The sequence below is a fragment of the Arabidopsis thaliana genome, chromosome 2 (assembly GCF_000001735.4).
Source record: "Arabidopsis thaliana chromosome 2, partial sequence".
NCBI lineage: Eukaryota > Viridiplantae > Streptophyta > Magnoliopsida > Brassicales > Brassicaceae > Arabidopsis > Arabidopsis thaliana.
Window position 1 is genome coordinate 3,554,558 of NC_003071.7, and position 25,968 is coordinate 3,580,525.

The following is a 25,968-nucleotide window of genomic DNA, read 5'->3' on the forward strand; positions in this document are numbered from 1 at the left end:
CACATTGCATGTTAAGGATAGTTTTGCATGCATATTACATATTTGTGTTGTTTTCAGGTGAATTGGAGCTGATGGTGAACTAATTGGAAGAAGTGGACCTGAACCGATCAACATACTCGACCATGAGCTCGAGTAGTGTCATCATGGACTTTTTGAAGTACTCGCCACAACCTCTACAGCTGATCACTCGACCACGACACTCTATCCACCACTCGACCCTTAGGTCGAGTAGAAGACTCACCACTTCTCACAACCACTCGACCCCGAGGTCGAGTAGCAGCCATCACCATTTCTCACCATCACTCGATCCAGTGGCCGAGCATCACCATCATCAATCACTCGATCGCACACTCGACCTCGTGGTCGAGTCCCCTCATCATCACTCACTCGATCCATCACTCTGCCACCAAGTTGAGTTCCACCATCATCCACCACTCGACATCATACTCGACTGCCAGCTTCAGAGTCTTCTTGATTCCGCAATCAACAAGACACTCGAGCATAAGGAAGAGATGAAGACTTTGGCTCGTCACTCGACCCACTACTTGATCACCTGGGTCGAGTACCATTCTTAATCTGTTCCAATACTGTGTCGTTTTGAGTATTAGGGTTTCAGAATATTTTGCTATAAGTAGCATGTACTTTATTTTTTCAAAAACAAGTTTTTATTCCGCACACAGTTTGTGTGTTATTTGCTTTTGTAATCCGAATTTCTTTTAATCTATTCAGTATTCGCTTTTTGTTTATTTTACTAAGTTGTTCATCCTGTTATCATCATGTTATTACTCTTTTGCTATGATGTTTTCATTCATGTCATCATTTATGGTCTCTATAATGATGTCTGAGTAGTGACTAGGTTTCTGAGGATGGGTTATAGTAGTTTAGAATCCTCGGTCTGTTAGGTGGTTGAGTTTGATTTACAGATCCCTTCTGGATTAGTTGTTCTTAATGCATATTGCTTTCTGATCAACTGGAATTTGAGCCCAGATATTTCTGCACCCAAAAGGTATTCGACGAAATGTTTGAACCACTAATTCCAGAGATTTGTGGCTCTGTACCAAGGTATTGGTTACAGGGAGCGTTTTGGCTTTAACTTGATGATTCCTAATGCCTCTTAGGTTAGCTCTCGTCAATGGTGATTGAGTCTCAGACTAGTTTAACTTGAGGGAGTCTGTTGCGGTGGCACTTAGATTTGGTTATCGAACTTATTATCTAGGGATAGTTTATTGATCATCTCAATCACTTCTAGATTGAGGAAACTAACTACTCGATTACCCCATCCTCGGGAATTTCTTATCCAATTGATTTATTTGCTTACACTGCTATTGTTCTCTTGTTCTTATTACTCGTTGCTTAGTTTTTGCATTTCATACTTGTTATCACTCATATACCCGATCACACCCAGTTGTCTAGTAAGAGATTGTGCAGTCGAGTATCTTTGTTACAGTTTCTGCTTGTTACTCGACCTGTCACTCAACCACACCTAGTGCTTGGCAACAAGCAGTGTTGGTCGAGTGTTTTCTTTATCCTACTAGATTTTCTGTTTCCTGCATGTTCACTTAGGAGTACTAGAAACTCAAAAACCTGTTATTGCTTGGCTTGACTCTGTGACCTCTGATGGCATCTTGATTGTTAGCATCACACCCATTTGGATTGACAACCTTCAGTAGTACAACAACATGATAGTGTTTTAGGATTAATTGATGTTAAAAACCTATTATCAAACATCATCTAGCTTTGCAAGGAACTCATCTTCCATCTTGTCCTCTACCTCACCATCAAGGTTTATGAGTTTGTAATCCATTTTCTTGCTATTTTGTTACGAATTTGAGTTTGATTTTTTCTGTAGAGTTGTTTATCTTGCTTAGATCTACATCATACTCAGTTTACAATGATTTCTGGGTTTTGTCCTTTTTCTAAATTTTGTATGATGATGTTCTTGAGTGTTCTTGAGTAGTGTTCTCTAGAGTTCTTGAATATGGGTTAGGTTTAGGTGGACTCCTCTGTTTATTTAGTTAGCTAAGGTTATAATTGCATGATTCCCTTCACGATTAGGAGTTCTTAGTGTTATTTCCTTTCTGATCAACTGGAGATTGATTTTAGACTTTTCACGCCCAAAAGGTGTTTGATGAAATGTGTGAACCAACTTATTCCAGAGATTTGCATACTCTACCCCAAGAGATTGGATGTTTAGAATGCTTATTGACTTTAATAGATTGTTGCTTAATGTTTGCTTTGTTATGTTTCATCAATGAGAATTGTGATTAGGAAGTGGTAAAGTTATGAGGATCATTGTCACGAGAGTGGATTGATCTGGGTTAATCTATTGTCTAGGGATAGCTTGATTGAGTTTGTTAGTTAGCTGAACCAATTACTCCATTCTAAAGAGCTACGTTTTGATTAGATTGATTTAAACTTCGTGCTATTACTCTTTGCTTGTTGTGTTTAGTTATCTTGCTCGACTTATTTACTTGACCAAATTTAGTATTATGCTCGGCCGAGTGCCTTACTTTCTGTTTAATATAGTTTCATTTTGAATCTGATTTGCATGATAACATGTTGCTTGGTTTAGTGGAAATAAACCAAACCTATTCACACTTGGCTTGACTTAGTATTCTCTCATTGCATCATGATTGTTAGCGAGACACTCATTTGGATTGACACCTTAAATACTACAATGACATGATAGTATAAAGGAATTGATCTTTTGGAAACACAGTAAAAACCAGACTATCAATTTGACGTTATTGCCATATGGGTGTTTACTTGTTACATTTAGGATTTCTGAGTTATTAAGATCAAGTTCTATTTCATCTTTCTCGAAACTCACTTCTCTTTTCATTTGCTTGTTTTTATCTTGTAAGTACTGTCATACTCCACTAGCACTTCGAGTGTAAGGATCGAGGAACTTCACCCAATGTATGCAAACTCCATTCTTAAGGTTTTGACAATCTTCTGCGGTATAGAGACAACATCGACATGATTCAGCGTAACTGAGAGAACAACAAGCCACATCAGATCTGGTTGTGATGGCGACTGAAGACAATACTAATGAGTTGCCAGGCAACATTGGTGTAGGAGATGCACCCATAAACCATCATCGAAGAGCTGATATTGTCCCACCTCCTATTCAGATTAACGACTTTGAAATTAAGAGTGGTCTGATGTCCATGATACAAGGTAACAAGTTTCATGGTCTGCCTATAGAGGACCCATAAGATCATCTTGAAAGCTTTGATATAGTGTGTAGTTTAATCAAGATCAATGGGTTCGTGAAGACAGCTTCAAGCTCAAGCTATTCCCTTTCTCACTTGGAGATAAAGCTCATGTTTGGGAAAAGACTTTGCATGTTGAATCCATATGCACATGGGATGACTGTTAGAAAGTTTTCCTAGCTAAGTTCTTCTCTAACTCAAAAACAGTTAGATTGAGGAATGAGATCTCGGGTTTCACACAGAAGCAATCTGAATCCTTCTCTGAAGTATGGGAACACTACAAGGGATACACTACTCAATGCCCTCATACTTCACCTATTCGAAACATGACGGCTATGCTTCAACAAAACCTAAAAAGTCAAACTACTAGTTCTTTGGTCTTGGAAAAACATATTATTGAGATAAACACTGATTAGGTTCAAATTACCCTAAGAACTATTATCTCAAATATTTAAGGATCGAATTTCACAAAGTTTTTTTGTTCACACAATGAATTAAATATCGAGATTAAGCTAGTAGGGAATGATTGAAAATAAAGGAGAACAAAGTAAAAAGACAGCAGATTAATTGGTTGTAAACGATTAAATAAAGAGTTAGGAACATGGTATTCTCAGGAAACTATTGGTTAGTAGATCTAATGAAAGCTAGGTTGTTATCGAACCATTCTTAAACTCAAACTCTAATTATGCAATAACCGGTGGTGTTCCGCCAAACTCCCTATGCTTATAGCTAAGAATAACCGGAGAAGCCGAGAGATCTTTAACCTAAACATGCATTCTAAACGAGTTCAATTGTTCACCTTACTAGATAGACCGATTCTTATTACACACCTATAAACCAGGTTAATCAAATAATAAATCCAATTACAGATACCTATGGTGGGCATATCTATTGTCTGGCTTCAAGATCTAGTTAATTTCTGTAGATCTACCATTAAGTATAATCAAAGATGAAGAATTCTACAGATAACCTAGAAAAGGAGGCAATATACTAAACCATATGAATCCCCAATGAGAAACCCTATTCCTAACAAGCAAACTACTCAGACATATTGAATGAAACAAACAACATAATTGAGTAACAAAGTATAAACACAGCAAATAAGATAAGAGTAAGAAAGGATCTCTTCACTCTATTGAAAACTGAATAAATCTCTGAAATATTGAAAACTGAATGAATCTCTGAAAACAAATGATGAATAGCTTATGTCTCTGAAGATAGGGATTGCAAAGAACTTGATAAAAGGAACTTAGGTCTAAACAACGACCTCTAAAACTATATATAAATCCTATAAAACGTCCATGGACTAATAATGCAAATAGGGAAGTCTTTTGGGGCAAATTTCCACTTTTGTAAACTTGAAAGCATAATGGACTTTGCTAGGCCGAAACTGGTGTCGATCGTCACCAGAAGTGTGTTGATCGACACTCTGCCTGAATCTGGAATCCGAAATCGTCATTAGCTTCCTTTTCCTTAACTTTTGCTCCAAAATGTCTCCTCATCTCCATTGTCGTCCCACTGCATAGAATACCTGAAAAGACACTAAAAGACTCGAGAAATAACATAAACACTAAAAATCCTATACCTAAAACGTAGCTAAAATCAGTAAAAATAGAGTTATATCAACTCCCCCAGACTTAGGTTTTGTTTGCCCTCAAGCAAAACACAAAAGCCGAACCCGTGGAAGAGGTTTTGAAAACAAAGGAACTTCAACATTCTCTAGCCTATTGCCATGATCATCCAAACTAAATCCACATGCCTAACAAGTCTAATCAAATCTTAACCAACATGTATTTCTCTCCAAGCTTACAGAACTTTCTAGATTCCATACCTAAGTTCCACAACTATATCCACCAGGCTTTCATCGATGGGTCTCATCAAACAAGCTAACATTCAAGATCCTTCTAGACTCATTCCTGAACTATACCATGATAAATCGACCATTCTCGCATACTGGATCAACACCTTCGACAGTTTTCCAACCTTTGTAATTGATCATTCCAAATAATGTATAATAATGGGGTCATAGGAAACATTCCTACCCCGATACACTATCCGAAAATCATGTCAATCTCTCATTTTCTTTTTATTTTTATAAGGGGAGAGGAACACATTCTTTCTATCACATTGGTCTCAATATCAAGTATGAACAAGGAGTCAAGATCTATCAATACTAACCGTTTGAAGAGGTAAAAGGAAGAGCAGTTAGATTAGCTCCGGCCTTAGTGGTTGTGTTGGAAACTAGGATATCCTCAAGTCTGTTGGTATGCCATCTAGATTTTCCAATAGTCGAATTGAGTCGAACCTGCAGCACTCATCAATCAGGCAATAGTTCATAACTAAACTAAACAAAACGTTTTTTTTTTTTAAGAGTAAGAAAATGAGTCAATAAACTCAAAAACAAAAATGATAAGAATAAAAAATAAAAGCAATATTGGTAAGAACCTCCCCCACACTTAAACGACACTGTCCCCAGTGGCATTCAAATCCGAAGAAGGCGGAAAAAATAAATCAAAAATAAAAGAAAAGAAAAGAAAAGAAAAGAATAATCAAACCAGTGGGTTACCTCCCACTAAGTGCTTGTTTTGAGTCAATAGCTTGACTTGGCAGAGTTCAGGATGTGGGTAGATTGGTGGAGGATTGTTGTTGCCTCCGCCCCCTCCATGGCGGTGTGTAAACTGAACCGGTCTAGGCAGCTGCATGTGTCGATCGACACTCAATGGTGTGTCGATCGACACTCTTCTCGTCACCTGCAAGAACAACAAGAGAAACAAGCATTCGAGAAACTCTAGGCTTGTTAACATGTGAAGCAGACTTCATAGAATCTAAGGAATTAATTGAAGGTAAAGCAGGAGAAGAGATAGAAGAGAACTTATCACAGAGGGCCTCAAGTGGTGTGGGCTGAAGAGGATGTGCAGAATCCTCTGTCTGTGAATCTCGAGGGTGTCGATCGACAGGAGGGATGGTGTCGATCGACACTGATGCTCTGCAACTCTCATTGGCGAGCTGAGCTGATGGGAGTGTTATGTGTGGCTCTGTTTTGGGATTCTGAGCAGTCAGAGGAGGTGTGTCTGTGCTCTAAACGTAGTTAGTAAGTGCCTCCCCCAAACTTAAACGACATTGTCCCCAGTGCATTCAAATCTGAAGTAAGCAAGGAAATATAAGAAAAATGTAAATAAAAAGAAAAGAAAACAAAACTCATACTAGTGGGTTGTCTCCCACTAAGCGCTTCTTTATAGTCAATAGCTTGACTTTGTCGAAGTGCAGATGTCAAGTGGATTAGATAGTGGCAGTGATTCCAGCTTGAAACGTAGCTATTGTAGATAATTCTGCTTAAACAAGTGATGGGGGTCGATCTACACTAGTGGTGGTGTCGATCGACACCACCACTAGCAGTCTGAAATCTGTTCCTAGACAATAACAGTCTTCCTTATGTCTCCCTGATTTTGTGGAGCCTTGCAGTGCTCCTCCTAAATCTGGTGCATATACTGTTGAGGCATTGGACAAGGAATTTTATGCGTGTAGACTTGTTCAACAACAGGTGGAAAGTCAAGGCTGATTGGTGCAGTCTGCGTCCAATGTCGATCTTTATACTTTTTTGAGGCATCCGTTAGTTAACTGGACGCATACTGCACCAATCAGCCTTGACTTTCCAAAAGTAAAAGGGGGACTTGCATCCGTTAGGTAAGCAATGCAATCGAATTTATACTTTTTTGGGACTCTACGAACCATTCTCCGTGGGTCCCACCCGCTACGTAGGGAAACTCCATCTAGTCGTAACGAGGCTTGATACATGATAAAAATGCGAAAACAACGTCTAAACAAATAATTTAATTCCCGTAATATCGTATGGATCACAAAAAAGCCCAAAAAATTATATAAAGGTCTAAATTTGGAGTAAAAAAATTTAAAAATATACTTACCATTGCCTTGCTTCTTTCGTCGGAGGGCTCTCATTGTGATTTCCGAAAAGCTATCACGTACCAAATTTTCCCTCACGGTTTAAAAGTTATAGAGTCAAAACGTTTTAACTAAAAAAAAAACAAAAAGGGATGAAAAAAACACGAAGACTTTTCAGGACCCACCCGCTACGTACGGATACTCCATCTAGTTTAAATGAGGCTTGATACATTAAAAAAATGCGAAAACAACGTCCGAACAAATAATTTTGTTTCTTAATATAGCACGGATCACGAAAAGACCCGGAAAAGTATCTAAAGGTCAAAATTTGGAGTAAAAAAAAGAAGGGTACTTACCATTGTCTTGCTTCTTTCGTCGGAGGGCTCTCATTGTGCTTTCCGAAAAGCTATCACATGCCAACTTTGGCCTCACGGTTTAAAAGTTATGAGTCAAAAAGTTTTAACATAAAAAAAAAGGGATGCAACACGAGGACTTCTCAGGAGGTCACCCATCCTAGTATTACTCTCGCCAAAGCACGTTTAACTGTGGAGTTCTGATGGGATCCGTTGCATTCGTTTTGGTATGATCACATCCGTTAGTACATGCTATGCAATCGTATTTATACTTTTTTGGCCACTCTAGGAACCATTCGCTGTGGGTCCCACCCGCTACGTAGCGATACTCCATCTAGTTTTAACGAGGCTTGGTACATGATAAAAATGCGAAAAAACGTCCGAACAAATAATTTTGTTTCGTAATATAACACAGATCACGAAAAGACCCGAAATAGTACCTAAAGGTCAAAATTTGGAGTCAAAAACAAACAATGGTACTTATCATTGCCTTGCTTCTTTCGTCGGATGGCTCTCATTGTGATTTCCGAAAAGTTATGACATGCCAAGTTTGGCCTTATGGTTTAAAAGTTATAAAGTCAAAAAGTTTTAACTAAAAAAAAAACAAAAGGGATGCAACACGAAAACTTCTCATGAGGTCACCCTCTAATACTACTCTCGTCCAAGCACGCTTAACTGCAGTGTTCTGATGGGATCCGGTGCATTAGTGCTGGTATGATCGCATCTGTTAGTACATGCAATGCAATCGTATTTATACTTTTTTGGCCACTCTAGGAAGCATTCTCCATGGGTCTCACCCGCTATATACGGATACTCCATCTAGTTTAACGAGGCTTGATACGTAATAAAAATGCGAAAACAACGTCCGAACAAATAATTTTGTTTCATAATGTATGGATCACGAAAAAGCTCGAAAACGTACCTAAAGGTCAAAATTTGGAGTCGAAAAAAAAATGGTACTTACCATTGCTTTGCTTCTTCGGAGGGCTCTCATTGTGATTTTCGAAAAGGTATCATATACCAATTTTTACCTCACGGTTTAAAAGTTATAAAGTCAAAAGGTTTTAACTAAAAAAAAACAAAAGGGATGCAACACGAGAACTTCTCGGAAGGTCACCCTTCTAGTACTACTCTCGACCAATCACGCTTAACTACAGTGTTCTGATAGGATCCGGTGCATCTTGATGAAATTTAGTTATTTTTATCATCACAAAAATATTAGAAAAAGTATAATAATGTTACATTTACAAAATTTCATCATTAATTCGTATTATTAATAAAAATGGATTTTATAGTTAATTTTTAGTACAAAATGATAATTAAATCTTTGTTTGGTATCTTTTTTTACTATTTAAATATTTTTTTGTTATTTTATACCTTATTTTGCATTGAGCTTTGAAATTTTAACAAATACTAAAATACTTTAAAAACATTTAGTAAACAAATAGAGTTAGTTAGCATTTAATAGTTTTTAAACAAATAAAATAACCTAATACAATATTTCTAATAATAAAACATATGTTACATTTAAAAAAAAACGCGGTTTTGTTAAACAAATGTTTTTGTTTGCTATTGTAATATATACTTAAAAAATATTGAAAAATGATAATGTATAATATATGTTGTGTAGGCAGAATTTTAAAAGTTTATTTAAATATTATAATCATTTTCCCTGTATATTCCATAAATATCAGATTTTTCATCATTTAATTAATTTCTTAGTTTTGGAAAAATTTAGATTAATATCTTAATGAATTATTTCTATTTTCAATTCAAGATTAAAACAAAATCAACGGTCAAGATTTTTGTCTTTTTAGAATATCAATAAACTGTTGAGATTATAAAGTGAAACCGGGTCAAAATTCGCATCAAAAAGATGTGTGTGTTTTGAAACTGTTTTTTCCATGAAATAAGTTTTTTTAACCCACTTGTATTTTTGTGATTACTTCAAACTTTTTGCCCATCTCACTAAACAAACTGCACAAATAATAGTATATATATATATATATATATATATATATATGCTTTATACAAATCTCTGCTTTTCTAATCCAAATCAATTCAAGATGCATAAATCGTTTGATCAAATTTAAATGATAAGACGCTATATATGATAATGAAAAAATGATAAAACCAAACTGTTTATCATCGTATCAAAAACCAATGAATGAGACATTCAAAACTTTAATAACCAAACCTACCTACATGTATAAGGCTCACCTTTTGATCCTCATCGGGTTTCTGCAAATTGACAAAACAAAGACTAAAATCCAAAATCAAAAATTTTAAAAAGAATTACTCATATTCTACAAATATAGAGAGGTGGAAAATCTTAACATATTACTTTGCATAAAAGATTCTACTATATTATTTGGGAAGTACATTTTAAATGTAACCTCAATTTTTGTAATTAATTACATGAAATGCCATTAGAAAAAATTAATCAAAAACAAAATCTTTTAATGACGTCATTAAGGTTACCAAAATCATTTAACGACAATATTCATTTCTTAATTATATGGCTTATCAGATCTAAAGACGGGTCATCAAAGATTTCCTAAACTGAAGCAAAATATACCGAATATTCAAATATCTATCTGTTACCAAATTAGAAACAAATAAGTTAATAAGTCAATAACTATTTGGAGGGACGGGTTTTTGAATCAACATTAATAAAAAAGTAAAATATAATTAATCCACCGTTTCAATACGGGTAAAATCTTTAATTTATTATTTTGTAAGACCACTAATATTAAACATATCAAATCAATCTAATTTATAAAAGGTTATATAAAACAAAAAATGTTATGTGGTATGTATAATGTTACTATATATAAAATTAAACTATAAAATATAAATGTATTAGGGAATGATACAATTTGCAAAACTTTTATATATAATAAATAATTCTTAAAATTTTTAAAAATACTACTTTAAAAACAAATCACAAGACGGGTAAAGAAATTACAGAACGGGTTTTATTTTGGAATTGAGTTATATGGTGGATGTATTTGAATCAATATTTATAAAATTTTAAGATATTATTAATATGCTGTTTTAATAAGGGTTAAAACTTCAGTTTTTAACAATTGTCTCAATAAAGAAATTACATAACAGGTTTTATTTTGGAATTGGGTTATATGGTGGATGTATTTGAATCAATATTTATAAAATTTTAAAATATTATTAATATACTGTTTTAATAAGGGTTAAAACTTCAGTTTTTTAACAATTGTCTCATGGATTCGTGGTATAGCGTTACTTAATAACAATTATAAACTGTAAAATAGAAATATTTTATAAAAATAAAATTTGTAAGTTTTAATATATATTACCTTTAAAAAATAAATCGTTTCGCGTGGGGGCAGCCTAAGCCTGATAGAGGCAGAAGAATTCCAACAATTTCTCCCGCTCCTCAAAAGTGAGTTGCTCCTCACGTACGCATGTTCTAATAGTCGAGTTGCTGTTGCTAAAGCACCTATGGTTCCATCCCTGGTAACTTCAACCGGTATACTGCGGGTTAAAATCTAGTAAATAATTAGAAAGGAAGACATACTTTAACAAAATCATTTGTGAATCTACATCATCATCTTCCACACTACCTGCATGAATATTAACAAAAAAGTATGTCAGAGAATATATGAAATTAAAATTTTTATAAAATATAAACAATATAAAAATAAATTACAGATTTAAAACGAAATTAAGGTTTGTAGTAGAATGCGCTATTTCACCTAGTGGAATGCATGGTCTTATATAGTACTGAAGAAGGAAGGCTCATTTCAGGGTTTTGAAAAGGAATATTCTGTTTAGTTTGTAGAAAAAAATTTTGATTTAAATTATTATAAATTTTTGAAACTTGATGAATTATAGAAATAATTAATGAGTTTCTTAAACATAAAGATTTAAAATCCCTAAATTGATGTGAAGTAATTTTTCAAATGTGTTGTAATTATTTTTCAAAATATGCTTAGGATTTTTCAAATTTAAACAATACATAATATTAGGAATGTTAACTAATAGAATCAATAAGTTCAAGATTTGTTAATGATTTTTTTGATGGGCTGAGGGGAGACAATTGTCAACCCCATTTTATTAAAAGAACTACAAAGAATTACATCAAAACTGCTCTAGGGAACGATGTCCCGTTAGCATCCTCAACCAAAAATAAAAGAACGTCCTCAGGACATATCTCAAAACAATGAAATCCTAGGGGTAAGAAGAAAGCATAGTTTGCTAACCCGTCAGCTAGACGGTTAGCTTCCCTATACACGTGTGACACTCGGACTAGCCAGTCCCTTGTGAAAAAGCCTTGGCACAACCGTACCAGGAAGGACAGCGGATGAGCCTTGCTGATCCCTGTGCTTAGAAACCCCACCACCAATTCTGAATCCAAATTTAACTCCACCCGTCGAAAGCCCTTATCCCAAGCAATGAGCAACCCATAGTAGGCACCCCATAACTCAGCTAACGGCGCATCACAAGACCCGATATTAAGTGCAAACCCACCGAGCCATTCCCCCTGCAGATTAAGGATTGCCCCACTTGCCGCAGCTAATCCCTGGTGTCCCCTCGACGCTCCATCTGTCGTCAGTTTGACCCACCTGTCGCTTGGTGCCTTCCATCTTATCATCCTTTCTACCCGAGCTCTCTTCACATGGTTATTTAACGTTCCCACATGAGCTTTCCGAACCTCCTCTGCTATATCCTTGATGAACTTCAATCTATCCCGACATAACTTGCGTTCCCCAAATACATCGCCACATCGCCACTTCCAAGCCCACCATATCCCCATACTAAAGAGCGTAGGCCAATCTCCCTTCGCCGGATCCAGATTTGTAAACAACCATTCAAATTGACTGAAAAACTCGTTCTGCCTTCTTTGTGGCAGCAGCCTTTGCCAAATAGGTGTCATCGCCGGACAGTCCCTCAACACATGTAAGATCGATTCATCAGCTCCATTACAAACCGAACAAGTTGCAATGTCACTTAAGTGTCTCCTCACACGCTCCACATTAGTCATAATAACCATATGACTCACCAACCAGATGAAAACTCGTACCCTCTCCGGCGCTACCAGCTTCCAAATTTGCTTTAAAAAACTCCCTATGAGTGGCCTCTCCTCAGCCTCAGGTTTCAGCAGCTCATAAGCGGACCGAACCGTGAAGTCCCCATTTTGCGTTCCCTTCCAAGATAACTCATCACTTGTCCCTGGGAAATCATGCACCACAATAGAAAATAATTTTCGCAAGATATTCTCCAGCAGGTACAGAGTTAGAGCTCCCATGTCCCACCCCGAGCCTGCAATCTAGTAATCTGCTGCTACCTTAGGAGCGCATCCGCCGATATTGATTCTTTGGCCACCGCCGAGAGTTGTTCCTGCAACAGCCAACGATCCGACCAAAAACTTATAGTTTTCCCATCTCCAGGGACCCATCTGACTCCCTTAGCCACCACTTCTCTAAGTCCAACTGTAACACTTCGCCACGTGGAGCTCCAGCTACTTTTAGGTTTCAGCCAGTTTGAATTTTGCATTTCTCCCACCTTGTACTTCTTGCTAAGGACTCTTGCCCAAAGTGTCTCCTTATCATGGAGAAGACGCCACCCTACTTTAGCAACCAACGCCTACTTCATCTTTGGGTTGACATATCTTATTCCAGGCTAAGAGGTGCTTCTTCTTCTTCTCCAAAGTACTCCCCCAAAGAAAATTATGTGACAAACAATCCAAGCTATCTAAAGTAGCAACAGGAAGTATTATTGCACTCATTACATGGACCGGTATGGTTGACAAAACCGCTTTTGTAAGCGTTATTCTCCATGCCAGACTCAAAGACCGACTCTTCCATCCCGCCAAGCTAGACGAAACGTGTTCCAAGACTTCCCCAGAAGTCTCTTTGTTCATTCTCTTCTGTAAGATAGGCATTCCCAAATACTTCCCCAACTCTCTAGTACAGCCAATCCCACTCTCTCCACTTATCAACCTTTCCATATCCCTACTCACATTATTGGAGAAAACGATCTTTGACTTCTCCAGGCTGACGTTTTGCCCTGAAGCCTCACAAAACTGTTCCAACACTCGTCGTATGATAAGAATTTGGGCTACAGACGCTTCTGCACATAGAATCAAAGTCGTATGCAAAACAAATGTGTGATAGTTTCTACCCACCACACGAGAGTGCCATCGGTTTCCAGTCCCATGTTCCCACTGATGCCTCTATCAAGTGACAAAGCCTCTCAAGGCAAAGAACGAACAAATATGGTGACAAAGGATCCCCTTGTCTCAAACCCCTAGCAGGAACAAAAGAATCAGTTTTCCCTCCATTCCATAACACACTCATCGATGGGTCTGTTACCCCAGCCATTATTCTGTGAGTCCAGACCTCCGACAGTCCAGTAGCCACCAAAGTTTCCTGCAGAAAATTCCATCGAATTCGGTCATAGGCCTTTTCAAGATCCAATTTTAACAACATCCACCCTTTCCTTCCTTTCTTCCTCCGCATAGAGTGAACCGCTTCTTGCACTAACACAATATTATCAATGCTTAATCGCCCTGGGATAAAATTCGCTTGAGCCGGCCCAATCAGCTTCAAAATAACCTTCTTTAGCCGGTTAACTATCATCTTAGTAATAATCTTAAACAAGACATTACATAGACTCATTGGTCTAAACTGTGTAATCCGCTCTGGCTTAGCCACTTTGGCTATCAACACAAGCAAAGCATCATTAGTAGCCGCTGATAGCACCCCAGTTTCAAAGAAATCCAGTACAAAGCGTATCACCGACGGTCCCACAGTCTCCTAACATTGCTGATAAAAAACAGGCTGAAAACCATACGGGCCTGATGCCTTAAAACGTCCCATACCTTTTACTGCAACGACGACTTCCTCAGAAGTAAAAGGTTTGAGCAACGCAGCCTTTTCCCCGTCCGTTAGTGTTGCAAACCCGCCTATTGGCAACATGTTCCATACTGCGCTAACATCCTCCAAAGAGTATAGCCTCGTATAGTAGTTCAACGCCATTGTTTCCAACTCCACCTTATCCGTCATCCATCTGTTATCGCCATCTTTCGGCGATTCTATTCGATTCCTTTTTCTGCGGATAATTGTGGAAGTGTTGTATTTTTGTCTCCCAACTCAATATACTTTTCTCTTGACTTCTGAAACCACAGCGTCTCCTCTTGTTCCAGAACCAAGTCCAAGTCTTTCAATAATATCTCTTCTTGAGCAAGCAACTCATCGGAGTGCATCACATCCAACAAATCCTGTACTGCCTTAATGTCAGCCACCAACTTCTCTTTTTTGACATGAATGTCTCCAAAGACCTCCCTGTTCCATTTCTTTAACTTTCGTTGCAGCCCAAGTAACGCCTCTGTCGTCGACAAAGCTGTATCCCAAGACGCTGTCAACAACTCTTTGAATCCCCCATGACTCAACCAGGTTGCCTCAAATCTGAATGCTCGTCATCGTGGATCTAACTTCTGATACGGCTCCAACTGAACATATAGTGGAGCATGATCCGAGGACATGAAAGGTAAGTGAGAGACCACAGCCTCTTGCCACTTTTGCCTAGCATGGGCACAGCCCAAAACTCTATCTAGCCGTTTAGCCACCATCGTGCTCTCTTGTCTACCCCTCCTCCATGTAAACTTATTACCTCTGAATCCGAAATCAATCAAAGACAACTAATTGATCCAGTCTCCAAAAGCTAAAAAATCTGGTGAAAGCCTCCCATTTCCACCCATTCTCTCATCCACTCTCAAGATGGTGATAAAGTCTCCTCCAATTATCAACAGCCCTACCAAACCAGATACAACTTCCTTCAACTCTCCCCATAAACCACTCCGCCGACTCATAGATGGCGCCGCATAAACCACTATTAGATTCATCGGATCCCCATTACAGACCACCTTAGCGTGGATATATTAGCTTGTTGACACCACAATATCCACTTCCCCCACACTCGACTTCCATAGCACCCACAAGCCCCCACTCTGACCTGTTGCATCCACCCTATATGCATTCTCAAACCCCAGCTTCTGACAAATTCTACCTGCTTTTTCACCCCCCCCCCCCCCCCCGCGTGAGTCTCAAAAAGCGCTAGTACCTCCGTATCAAATTTCTTTAGCATATACCGTATCGATCTTCTAAAGATGGATTTATTCGCCCCCCAACAATTCCAAAGCATACAATTCATGATGACTTCACATAAACTCATAAGAACTACCGGGGAGTACCATTACTTCCCTCCGCTACTGATACTATGGCTGCATGCCCCTTCTTTCGGGCCAAGATCCATCGACGCACTTCCACTAGCTGGTGATCTGACCTCCTCTCCATCTCTCTGATTCCCAACTGGCAGCTGTGCATTTCCTAAATTCCTGCTACTCCCATTAGAAAACGCACCTCCAGGTCTGCCTACATTCTCATGCTCCACCCGCAGCCTCTTCCTAGGTGACACTTCTGTTTGCTCTCCTCTGATCGTTCCAAACACCAAACCTCTGGTAGCGATCGTATTCCTTCCCCCTTTACCTTTCCGTCCCCCTCCTTTCATTGGTTTATAGTGACCAGCTCTCCTATCTGTTATTACCCCAAGCCTTCCTTTTCCTTCCACTAACTTCCCATCAGGCCCACCTAACCTCACAACGCTGGTTAACGCAGCCCCATCCCCCTCATTCTCTTTATTTTCTTCCCCTGAGCTATCTGGCACCAGCATCCCTTGTTCCTCTTCTCTCTTTCCACACTCTTTCCTGATCTCTTCTCCGCCGATCCCCCTGCTGGAAACGTCATTCCCTTTCCTTGGACTGGCCCCCGCCTGGACAGTATACGTACCTCCGTAAACCCATCACTGGGTTGGTCCCCACCACTTGGACTAGCACCACTCTCAGTACTGGTGACCTGCACCACCGGACCCGGACTCCTCTTAGGACAAGCTCCAGCCAAATGCCCAAAAACTCCACACAAAGAGCAGATAACATTCAAACCCTCATAAGAAGCATAGTAGCATTCCCCATTCACCACCACTGTGCCTTTCAAAGGTTGCTTCAGGTTGACCTTAACACAGACCCGCGCAAAATGTGCTCTCTCCTTCCTCAGAATAGTTAAATTCACCTTAATCGGTTTCCCTAAGCCCTCTACTATCGCGGTCAAAATTGTCTCATGGTAGTAATTGACAGGCAGGTTTGAGATGCGAACCCACACCAAAGTGGTCACGATCTCGTCACGGATTGGATTGAAGTCCGGCGACCACGCCCGAATCATTAATATACTGCCTAGTACCCTCCACGGATCCCCAATAGCCGCTGCTAAATAATCCTCCTCCAAATCAAATTTCACCATGAAGAAGCTTCTAGGGAGATTCAACACTGACATCCCCCCATTTGGCTTCCATAGCTCTCTCAATCGCCGATTTAGGTCTGCAATCGTGATGTGGCGTCCTAAGACTTTGACAACCAGACACTGTAGGTACAAATCGTTCATCGCGTCGAGGACTTCCTGTCCAATCGTGATGATCGCTTCACCTTCTGCCCCAGTCAGAAACTCGACATTCATCCTCGAAGCCACAAACTCTGCACTCAATCTCGTCTCAGGAATTGGAATTCCTCCACAGTAGCAACTTTGAACCTTATCGACCCACTACGGCGACCCCGTTAAACCCCCTCCCGGCGGCCGGCCGTTCTCCTCCATGTGCTCATCGAGATCTCCTGGATTCACGACCCTAGCGGCGCTAGGGTTTTCTATCGACATCGCCTTTTCAATCTTTTCGATTGAATTATGGAAACAGCTTTCTAAAAAAGATTTTAAGATTTGTTAATGATTGAGTTATAACTACAGAGCTAATTCGGTAGAGTCTTAAAGAAAATACTGTTATTTTCTTTCTTTATTTAATCAATTTTTACACCAACTTTCCTAATTAAAACCATTTGTTTCTTTTTAAAATCAATTTCTTTGAATGATTGTTTAACGATTTGATTTAAAACCAAAGTTTATGATAATTAATTATTTTATGATTGTAATATTTAAAAATATTTCCTAAATATCTCAAAGAAATCATAAATGCTAAATCAGTTTTGATAATATTTATCTATTTTAATTATACAAAAATATTTAAGAAATATAATAATATTATATTATTACTGTAATCATCGTTTGTTATCTCTTTATTACTATTTAAATATTAGTTGTTATTTTATAATTTATTTACTATTTAGTTTTGAAACTTTGACAAATACTAAAAAACTAAATGAAAACTTCGTGAACAAATTGAATTAGTTAGCATTTAAGGTTTTTTGAAAAAACAATAAGAATAATCCGGTACAATATTTCTAATTAAAAACATATGTTACATTTAAAAAACAACATATCTGGTTTTTGTTAAGTAAAGTTTTTGTTTGATATTTTAATATCTACATAAAAAATATTTATTGAAAGGTGATAATGTGATTGGATAAGTAATATTTTAAAATATAATAAGTATTATAAATCCCTATAGTATAGGAGTATAATTAGTTTTCTAATTTGAAACCCACGTAATTATGAATGGTATTGAATAAGAAAATAAATTAATTAAAAAAAAAAGAAAGCTTTTTCTTCCCAAAATCTGGCTGTATAATTTGATTTTTACTGAAAAAGTCAATGGCTACTATGAAATGTAATGGATGACTAAGATTAGAAGTTATGACCCATTATTTTAAAATCCGGGTCAAAAGGATCCGCGCGTTTTGAAACGAGTTTTTTTCATTACAGAAATTTTTTAACTCAATGGCAAACTTGTTATTTCTTCTTGATAGTCTTGTTATTTGTAACTCCAAATTAAGATAATCAAATTAAATTCATCGATTGAATAATAAATTATGTACTTTATTTTGAGAGGAGTTAAAAAATTAATATATAAATAATGTGGACTTTTATGTTCCCATCCATTATCCATTTATATATGTTTTCTTTTGTGTGTTTTACACTTATCACAAAAAAGGGTGTATTGAACTTAGTATTTTGTAAGATTTTGTGGATTTTAGATTTGGAGAGATTTTAAAAGACGGCTAGTGATTTGGTGGATTTTTAGAAGAAATAAAACAAAATTTAAGTGGTCATTGAAAAAAAAGTTAGTGATCATTTAGTGATATTTGATGTCAAATTCCATAAGATTTTGAAGTATTTTGTGTGATAGTCCAAAATTTTTTTTGCTAACTATTTAAAAACTCATAAACGTTTCTACGTGTGAATGAAAAATTCAAAATTTGGAGTTGCACATTGGCGAATTCCATTAATTACAAAAAAGTATCAGAATTATAAAGTTTCATTCACTAATCCATTTTTTATTTAACATTCCATTTGCTAGTCCATCCATTTCGAAATTTTGCAATAATACGGGGGTATATTCGTCATTGTATGTTAGTATTTTTTAGAGAATTGATAAGTTTATAATTTGCATGTTTTACACATCCTTTTATCACCATTTTGAGTCTAGTTTCATCCATCTTTCATAGCATTCACCATCATTTTTGTACATTTTGCATCTTTAGTCGAGTCTAGGACTAGTCTTGCATACATTCTGCATTTTGGAGTTGTTTCAGGTGTTTTGGAGCTATTGGTGCTCAGAAAGAGGGAAAACAGAACAGAAAGTCACACTTCCACCAAACATACTCGATCACCAGTAGCAGAGAGGGAAGCAGTCAGCTCAGCAGTCCATCTAGACACTTCTACTCGATCATAGACGAGACCAGGCAGTCCATTCTGCCAGATATACTCGACCGCAGAGGAGAGGAGGCAGTCCATTCTGCAATTCTACTCTATCGCAGAGGCGACCAGGCAGTCCACTTTGCCAGTCCACCAGTTATACTCGATCGCAGAGGAGAAGAACCAGTCCATCCTGACAGCTGACACACTTACTCGATCACAGAGGGCAAGAAGCAGCCCGGACCATTCTGTCAACCAACCTACTCGACCACCAGCTCGACCCTTTGATCAATCCGCACTCAACCAGACAACCTGAGCATCGGAAAGAGAAGAGAAGAGAAGGCCCATTCGAAGCCCATTCGAAGCCCATCAGGAAGCCCACTTTGAGCCGACACTCTTGATCACACTGTCCATGGGCCGTAAGTGGGCTCGAAGCCCGCTATCTTATCTTAGTATAAATAAGTCTCTAAGGGTTTCGCCCTGAGACATGCACTTTAGAGACACGAATTTCGCACCATTATTCAGCAGCCGCTTTTCATTCCTACAACTTTGTATTTCGATTTTTCTTCTAAGTTATTCAGAATTTGCTTTCATTTTGCTTGTTCATCTTTCGTTTATATGTTATTGTCTTTAAGCATGTTGTCTGAGTAGTGATTAGGATTTCTGAGGATGGGATAGAGTAGTTGTGGAACCCCTGGTCGAATCTGTTGGTTAAGTGTAGATTTTTTGAATCCCTTGTGGATTAGTTGTGTTTACTGCTTATTCCTTTCTGATCAACTGGAATCCGATCCCAGACGTTCCAGCGCCCAGAAGGCGTTTAATGGAACGTTGGATCTACTAGTTCCAGTGATAATCGTCTCTATCCCAAGGGATTGGCCGTTTAGAGCGGTTATTGGCTTTAACAGTCGGTTCTTATTGTCTGCTTAGTTAGAGATCGCTAATGGGAATTAGGCCTGTGTCTAGCTATGCTTGAGGATTTCTATCACGGGAGTAAATTAATCTGTTGTTGAACCTGTTGTCTAGGGATAGCTTGATTGAGATTTGTTAACCAACGGAATTGATCAGGGAGACCACACTATCCGATTATCCCATCCTTAGGGATTTCTCTGTTTACTTACCTGCTTCATTCACTTGCTATTGGATTTTAGTATTTTTTCTATTTTCAACCATTCTACTCGATCACACCAGTCTACTAACAGTGAGACTGCGTGATAGAGTAAACTGGTCCATTTCTGCATATTCACTCTCTGTCATCGTGTTGTACTCGATCACAGGGTCCCTTCTGGCAGTCGACCCTGCGATCGAGTATATCAGTCATTTCTGTCATTTTTTACTGTTTTCTGCATCAACACTAGGACTGTTAGAAAACCAACCAAATTCTGCCTGGCTTGACTTAGCAACTTCTGATCATATCTCATCTGTCTGCATCACACCCATTTGGATTGACATCTAAAATACTACAACGACAGGATAGTGTTTTAGGATTAATTGACTAAAAAACCTACTATCAAAAATATATACAAACTAACCATGATAATGAAAAGAATCAATAAATTAACTATGATATACAATGTTTTGTCAGAGGGTAGATGAAACGACCATTAAACCTTTCCTTTCAATTTATATGTTTTATCGTCATCAACAACATCTTATTTCTCACCGTCATCAACACAACATCCACCACCATCCTCAACATCACCACCAACAGTCAAGATTTAATTGCCCACCACCCTCACTCCAACCAAATCAATATTCCTTCTATTGTCATTAACATAACCTCCACCACCAGGGACGGCCCAAACCATTTTTCATGCCTAAAGCAAACAATACTTTAAGCCTACTAATAAACAAAACTTAAATGAAAAAATCCAAAAAAAAAAGAAAAAAGGAACTCGAACCAGTCATCTCATGGACGTTTTAGTACAGTTACACGACTATGCCACAAGTTAAATTTGAAATGATGACCTCAAAACTTTTACAATATATTTGTTATGCCTAAAGCACCAGATTCATGAGCTTTAGCCTTGGACCGGGCCTATCCACCATCATCCTCGACACCACCGCCACCATGCTCTTGACCACTGCCACCACCATCCTCGACACCACCGCCACAATGCTTTAATAACTAATATAGAGATATTTATCAATATTTCATGCTATTCAATAAAATCGAATAAATTCTTGCAATTATGTTCTATATATTTCATGCTATTCAACAATATCACATGAAATCTTGTAATTATGTTCTATATAATTTCATGAGATTCAACAAAATTACGTGAATTTTCACAATAATGTCCAAATTTCTCAATATACCATGCTATTCAATAAAATTGAGTGAAATCTTTCACAACAATGTTCATATTTGGCAATATATCATATTATTCACCATAATCATATTCATTTTTGCAATAATGCCTCCTCAACCCTCGTACATTTTCTCTGCTACCTATTGTTCTCTAATTCTGAAAAAATATAGAAATGATTATTTGGTAAATGTCCCTCTTCTAAAAAATCAGTCTATGGTTAATTTCTGATAGAAAACAAGTCAAACATTATTTTCTTAACTATTTTACAGTTAAAAGGTTATTCAGTAATATTACCCTATTTTTTATTTTCTTAGGTCATCTTCTCAGTCCTTAAGTAAATTACTCATTTTCGCATCAAATCGATTTTGTTTGTTCTCTGCTTTTTGGTTTAGGGTTTTAGCTTTTCAAAGTTAAAACCTTTTTTCCCCCCGAAGAAGAATCAATACGACCGATCAAATCAATCCATTGAATCTATGGCGATGGCTATGAGACTTCCAGCGATATCTAGAGCTGTGACGGAAGTAGCTTCGTCTCCGGTTGGTTTGAGACGACTGTTCTGTTCAAATGCTTCAAGGTTCTCTTTTCTGTCTCCACCGGCTCGTCGTCAGGCTGAACCTAGCACCAATCTCTTCCACTCCGGTAACAAACCCTTTTCATCTCTCAGTTAATTTCTGGTTCTTTCGAGGGTTTATCGTTGTTCGAGTATATGTTTGATGCTTTTTAAAGATCCTTCCTTTATGAATTCAGATTTAGATTATCAGGTTCGTCTAAGATGAACTATATGTGTTTAAGAATTTGATAAGTTCAATTATTCATTTTTGGTTCTGATTTCCAGAAAAATGTCTGCTTTCGATTGCTTAACTCTAGAAATGTATTGTAAGAGTTAAAGAGAGTTTCTTTGCACTCAATTACTTCAGAATTCGGTTTGTTCGGTTAAAATTTGGATGCTTACGTGATGATATGTGTACCGGATCAATGTCTTGTTTCAAGGGTCTATGTGGGCTGTTTCTAGCATCTTCAAGGCTTCTGTTTTTGTAAACTACTTCCTAGTATCAATTAGTTTTTGAAATACTGCTTAACATTGGGCTTTGATGCAAGCAATTTTGATTAGGCTCTTACTTTTGTTCCTTCATAGCCTCTGTTTCTCACTTTTATCACATGGCCATTATCACATACATACATCTAAGGAATGTTATGTGTTCGATACTGTGTCTCAGTTTCGTGAAAGTGTCTTTTTGTCATGTTATCTTTATCTTTGTGTCACTGGATATTTCAGGGCTTAGTAAGCGCATCACTTCTGAAAGGTCCTTATGGAACCGAATATTCTCTCGGAACATGGGTGGTGGTCCGAGAACTTTCCCTGGAGGACTAAACAAGTGGCAATGGAAACGTATGCACGAGAAGAAAGCAAGAGAGAAAGAGAACAAGCTCTTGGATCAAGAGAAACAGCTTTACGAAGCTCGAATTCGGACCGAGATCCGAGCTAAAATGTGGGGTCATCCAGATTCCGGTGAGAAAACGGCGAAATTGAAGCAGAGTCATGGACCAATGAGCCCGAAAGAACATATCAAAACCTTGGCTGATCGGTTTATGAAAGCTGGTGCAGATGATTTGTGGAACGATAACGATGGTCCGGTGAAGAAATTTGATCAAGGGTCGAGATCATGTTCGGATTCAATTGATTCTACACCTATTGATGTGAGGAGATTAGTTTCTGCGACATGTGATTCAATGGGTAAACATCGTGTTTTGGATAGTAGTAGGAGAGGTTTTTCGAGTATGAGTAGATTTAAGAGAAATGAGAGTTCTTGTGATGAAGGAGATGACGTTGATGCTAAAAAGTTAGATACTTTGAGTCCTTTTTCTCCTAAATTTTCTGGTACCAAGGAGAAAGTGAAGAGCTCGACGAGTGTTGTTGGAGTTATAAGGAACAAAGGTTTGTTTGGAAGAAGGAAGTTTAGGAAGAACGATAGTTCAACTGAAGAGGATTCAGATGAAGAAGGCAATGAGGGAAAGATGATAGGTTGGATGGATTTGAGGAAAACAGGAAGCAGTGCGTCGTTAGGAAACCACGATATCAAGCTGACGAAAAGAGTGAATCGTAATGTCACAGACGAAGAGCTTTATCCTCCTTTGGATATTAATAGAGTTAGAGAAGATCTCAGTAAAAAACAATCTGTGGATAATGTAATGGAGGAGAAGCAAGAGCCTCATGACTCGATTTACAGTGCAAAAAGGTATTTTAAACTCGCTGTGTAAAGGATTTTGATTTGTCAAGTTTGAATCTTGATGAGCTCTGTTAATGGTTGCAGATTTGATGAGTCTTGTATATCTCCTTTGACGCTTAAGGCGCTTTCTGCGTCTGGCATTGTTAAGATGACTAGAGTGCAGGATGCCACTCTCTCTGAGTGCCTAGACGGTCTGTGTTCTTCTAGTTCTTTTGGCTCAAATGGTTTGCATTTGACAACGTATTATCCTATATGTAACGCAGGTAAAGATGCATTAGTCAAAGCCAAAACCGGGACGGGAAAGAGCATGGCGTTTTTGGTATTTTACAATCCTTTCTCCTGAGATTATGCCTTAGCTTTTGTTGTTTCTTAAGATAACGTTGTAAGACTGAAAAAACAGCTTCCTGCAATTGAAACAGTTCTGAAAGCTATGAACAGCGGTAAGGGCGTTCACAAAGTTGCTCCGATTTTTGTTCTTATCCTCTGTCCTACAAGAGAACTTGCAAGCCAGATCGCTGCAGAGGGCAAGGCTCTGCTCAAAAACCATGACGGGATCGGTGTTCAGACTCTAATTGGTGGTACGCGCTTCAGACTTGATCAACAACGCCTAGAATCTGAGCCATGCCAGGTTTGACCAACCGTGATTCCCTGTTTAACAGGAATTGTTTATATTTTCTAGTTGTTGTGGTGAATCTTCTTTTGTTTCCGTACCTTGTTGCAGATACTAATAGCAACTCCGGGAAGACTCTTGGATCATATAGAGAATAAGTCTGGCTTAACATCGCGTTTGATGGCCCTTAAATTGTTTATAGTTGACGAGGCTGATCTATTGCTAGACTTAGGATTCAAGAGAGATGTTGAAAAGATCATAGATTGTTTGCCTCGTCAGAGACAATCTCTTCTCTTTTCCGCAACCATTCCAAAAGAGGTACAATTGCTATATAGCTAACTTCATATATTCTTACCTTTATCACAAAATCCAATGCGGACACAAACGTCTAAAATGTAGTTTAAATTCAGGTCCGTCGAGTCTCACAACTTGTTTTAAAAAGGGATCACTCTTATATCGACACAATCGGGCTCGGTTGTGTAGAAACTCATGATAAGGTAAACTCTTAAGCTCTTCTTTTTGTCTCAAAAGCTTGTTACTTGAATCTGGTTATTGAGTTTCTTGCTTTGGTTTTAGGTGAAGCAATCTTGTATTGTTGCTCCACACGAATCTCATTTCCACTTAGTACCTCATCTTCTAAAAGAGCACATCAACAACATGCCTGATTATAAGGTAAAACAAATCCTCTTAAACGATTGCTTTTTTATTTCTGACCTTGGTAATTCTCGTAACTATCCAATTTCATTCTCGCAGATAATAGTCTTTTGCTCAACCGGTATGGTAACATCACTGATGTACACTCTGCTCCGGGAAATGAAATTGAACGTTAGGGAGATTCATGCTAGAAAACCTCAGCTCCATAGAACATGTGTATCAGACGAGTTTAAGGAATCAAATAGACTTATTCTTGTCACATCTGATGTATCTGCTCGTGGAATGAACTATCCAGATGTTACTTTGGTTATTCAGGTAAAGCACAAAGCGAACATTTTCATGCCAAAAACAACCTTTTATGGATATTTAACGGATTAGACTTTGTTTTACGTTTTTGGTAGGTCGGTATACCGAGTGACAGAGAACAGTATATACATCGGTTAGGTAGAACTGGAAGAGAAGGAAAAGGAGGAAAAGGATTGCTTTTGATTGCGCCATGGGAGAGATATTTTCTTGATGAGCTTAAAGATTTACCTCTTGAACCAATTCCAGCTCCAGATCTTGATTCAAGAGTTAAACATCAGGTTTGTTCGCCTTCACTGTCAATACCCATAAGTGGAGTTTTATTGCCAAGTGACATTGAGGACAATTGATTTTTGACTAGGTTGATCAGTCAATGGCTAAGATTGATACAAGTATCAAAGAAGCAGCGTACCATGCATGGCTCGGTTATTACAACTCGGTTCGAGAAACCGGTAGAGACAAAACCACGTTGGCCGAGTTAGCTAATCGGTTTTGCCATTCTATCGGTTTAGAGAAACCTCCTGCTTTGTTTCGAAGAACCGCGGTTAAGATGGGTCTTAAAGGTATTTCTGGTATTCCAATCCGAAAATAAACCGACCCGTGTTGGTACTTAGATGTATCGTCGTAGAGAGAAATGTATGAACACATTTATGGTCAACATCATGTTTAAATAATTTTGTTATTTATTTATGAATATATGATTAACTTTTTAATTACAGGA

At 37.9% G+C, this 25,968-nt stretch overlaps 1 protein-coding gene and 5 pseudogenes across 6 annotated transcripts; 3 read left to right on the plus strand and 3 right to left on the minus strand.

The window, feature by feature from the left end:
- Nucleotides 1-122: 122 nt before the first annotated feature.
- AT2G07710 lies at nt 123-575 on the plus strand (annotated as a pseudogene; the record flags this gene model as incomplete). The annotated part of the gene is made up of 1 exon: nt 123-575.
- A 2,342-nt stretch (nt 576-2,917) lies between these two features.
- Nucleotides 2,918-3,631, plus strand: AT2G07720 (annotated as a pseudogene; the record flags this gene model as incomplete). Its single annotated transcript has 1 exon — nt 2,918-3,631.
- A 960-nt stretch (nt 3,632-4,591) lies between these two features.
- On the minus strand, nt 4,592-7,063 carry AT2G07791 (annotated as a pseudogene; the record flags this gene model as incomplete). Its single annotated transcript has 1 exon — nt 4,592-7,063.
- A 4,519-nt stretch (nt 7,064-11,582) lies between these two features.
- On the minus strand, nt 11,583-15,040 carry AT2G07730 (annotated as a pseudogene; the record flags this gene model as incomplete). Its single annotated transcript has 1 exon — nt 11,583-15,040.
- A 663-nt stretch (nt 15,041-15,703) lies between these two features.
- On the minus strand, nt 15,704-17,016 carry AT2G07740 (annotated as a pseudogene; the record flags this gene model as incomplete). The annotated part of the gene is made up of 2 exons: nt 15,704-16,279; nt 16,363-17,016.
- Nucleotides 17,017-21,907: 4,891 nt separating this feature from the next.
- Nucleotides 21,908-25,968, plus strand: AT2G07750 (DEA(D/H)-box RNA helicase family protein). The gene is made up of 11 exons (NM_126777.1): nt 21,908-22,091; nt 22,729-23,689; nt 23,765-23,871; nt 23,944-23,999; nt 24,081-24,308; nt 24,402-24,608; nt 24,701-24,787; nt 24,867-24,962; nt 25,044-25,259; nt 25,346-25,528; nt 25,609-25,968. Exons 1-11 carry the CDS (start codon nt 21,926-21,928, stop codon nt 25,837-25,839), a joined length of 2,538 nt encoding a protein of 845 aa, NP_178818.1. The 5' UTR covers nt 21,908-21,925; the 3' UTR covers nt 25,840-25,968.

Bases quoted from the DNA above. Each gene is read 5' to 3' on its own strand.
- AT2G07750 (NM_126777.1), top strand. From the start codon at position 21,926: ATGGCGATGGCTATGAGACTTCCAGCGATATCTAGAGCTGTGACGGAA. The intron at 23,872-23,943 runs GTCTGTGTTCTT...TATGTAACGCAG, and splicing joins TCTCTCTGAGTGCCTAGACG to GTAAAGATGCATTAGTCAAA. The intron at 24,788-24,866 runs GTAAACTCTTAA...CTTTGGTTTTAG, and splicing joins GTGTAGAAACTCATGATAAG to GTGAAGCAATCTTGTATTGT.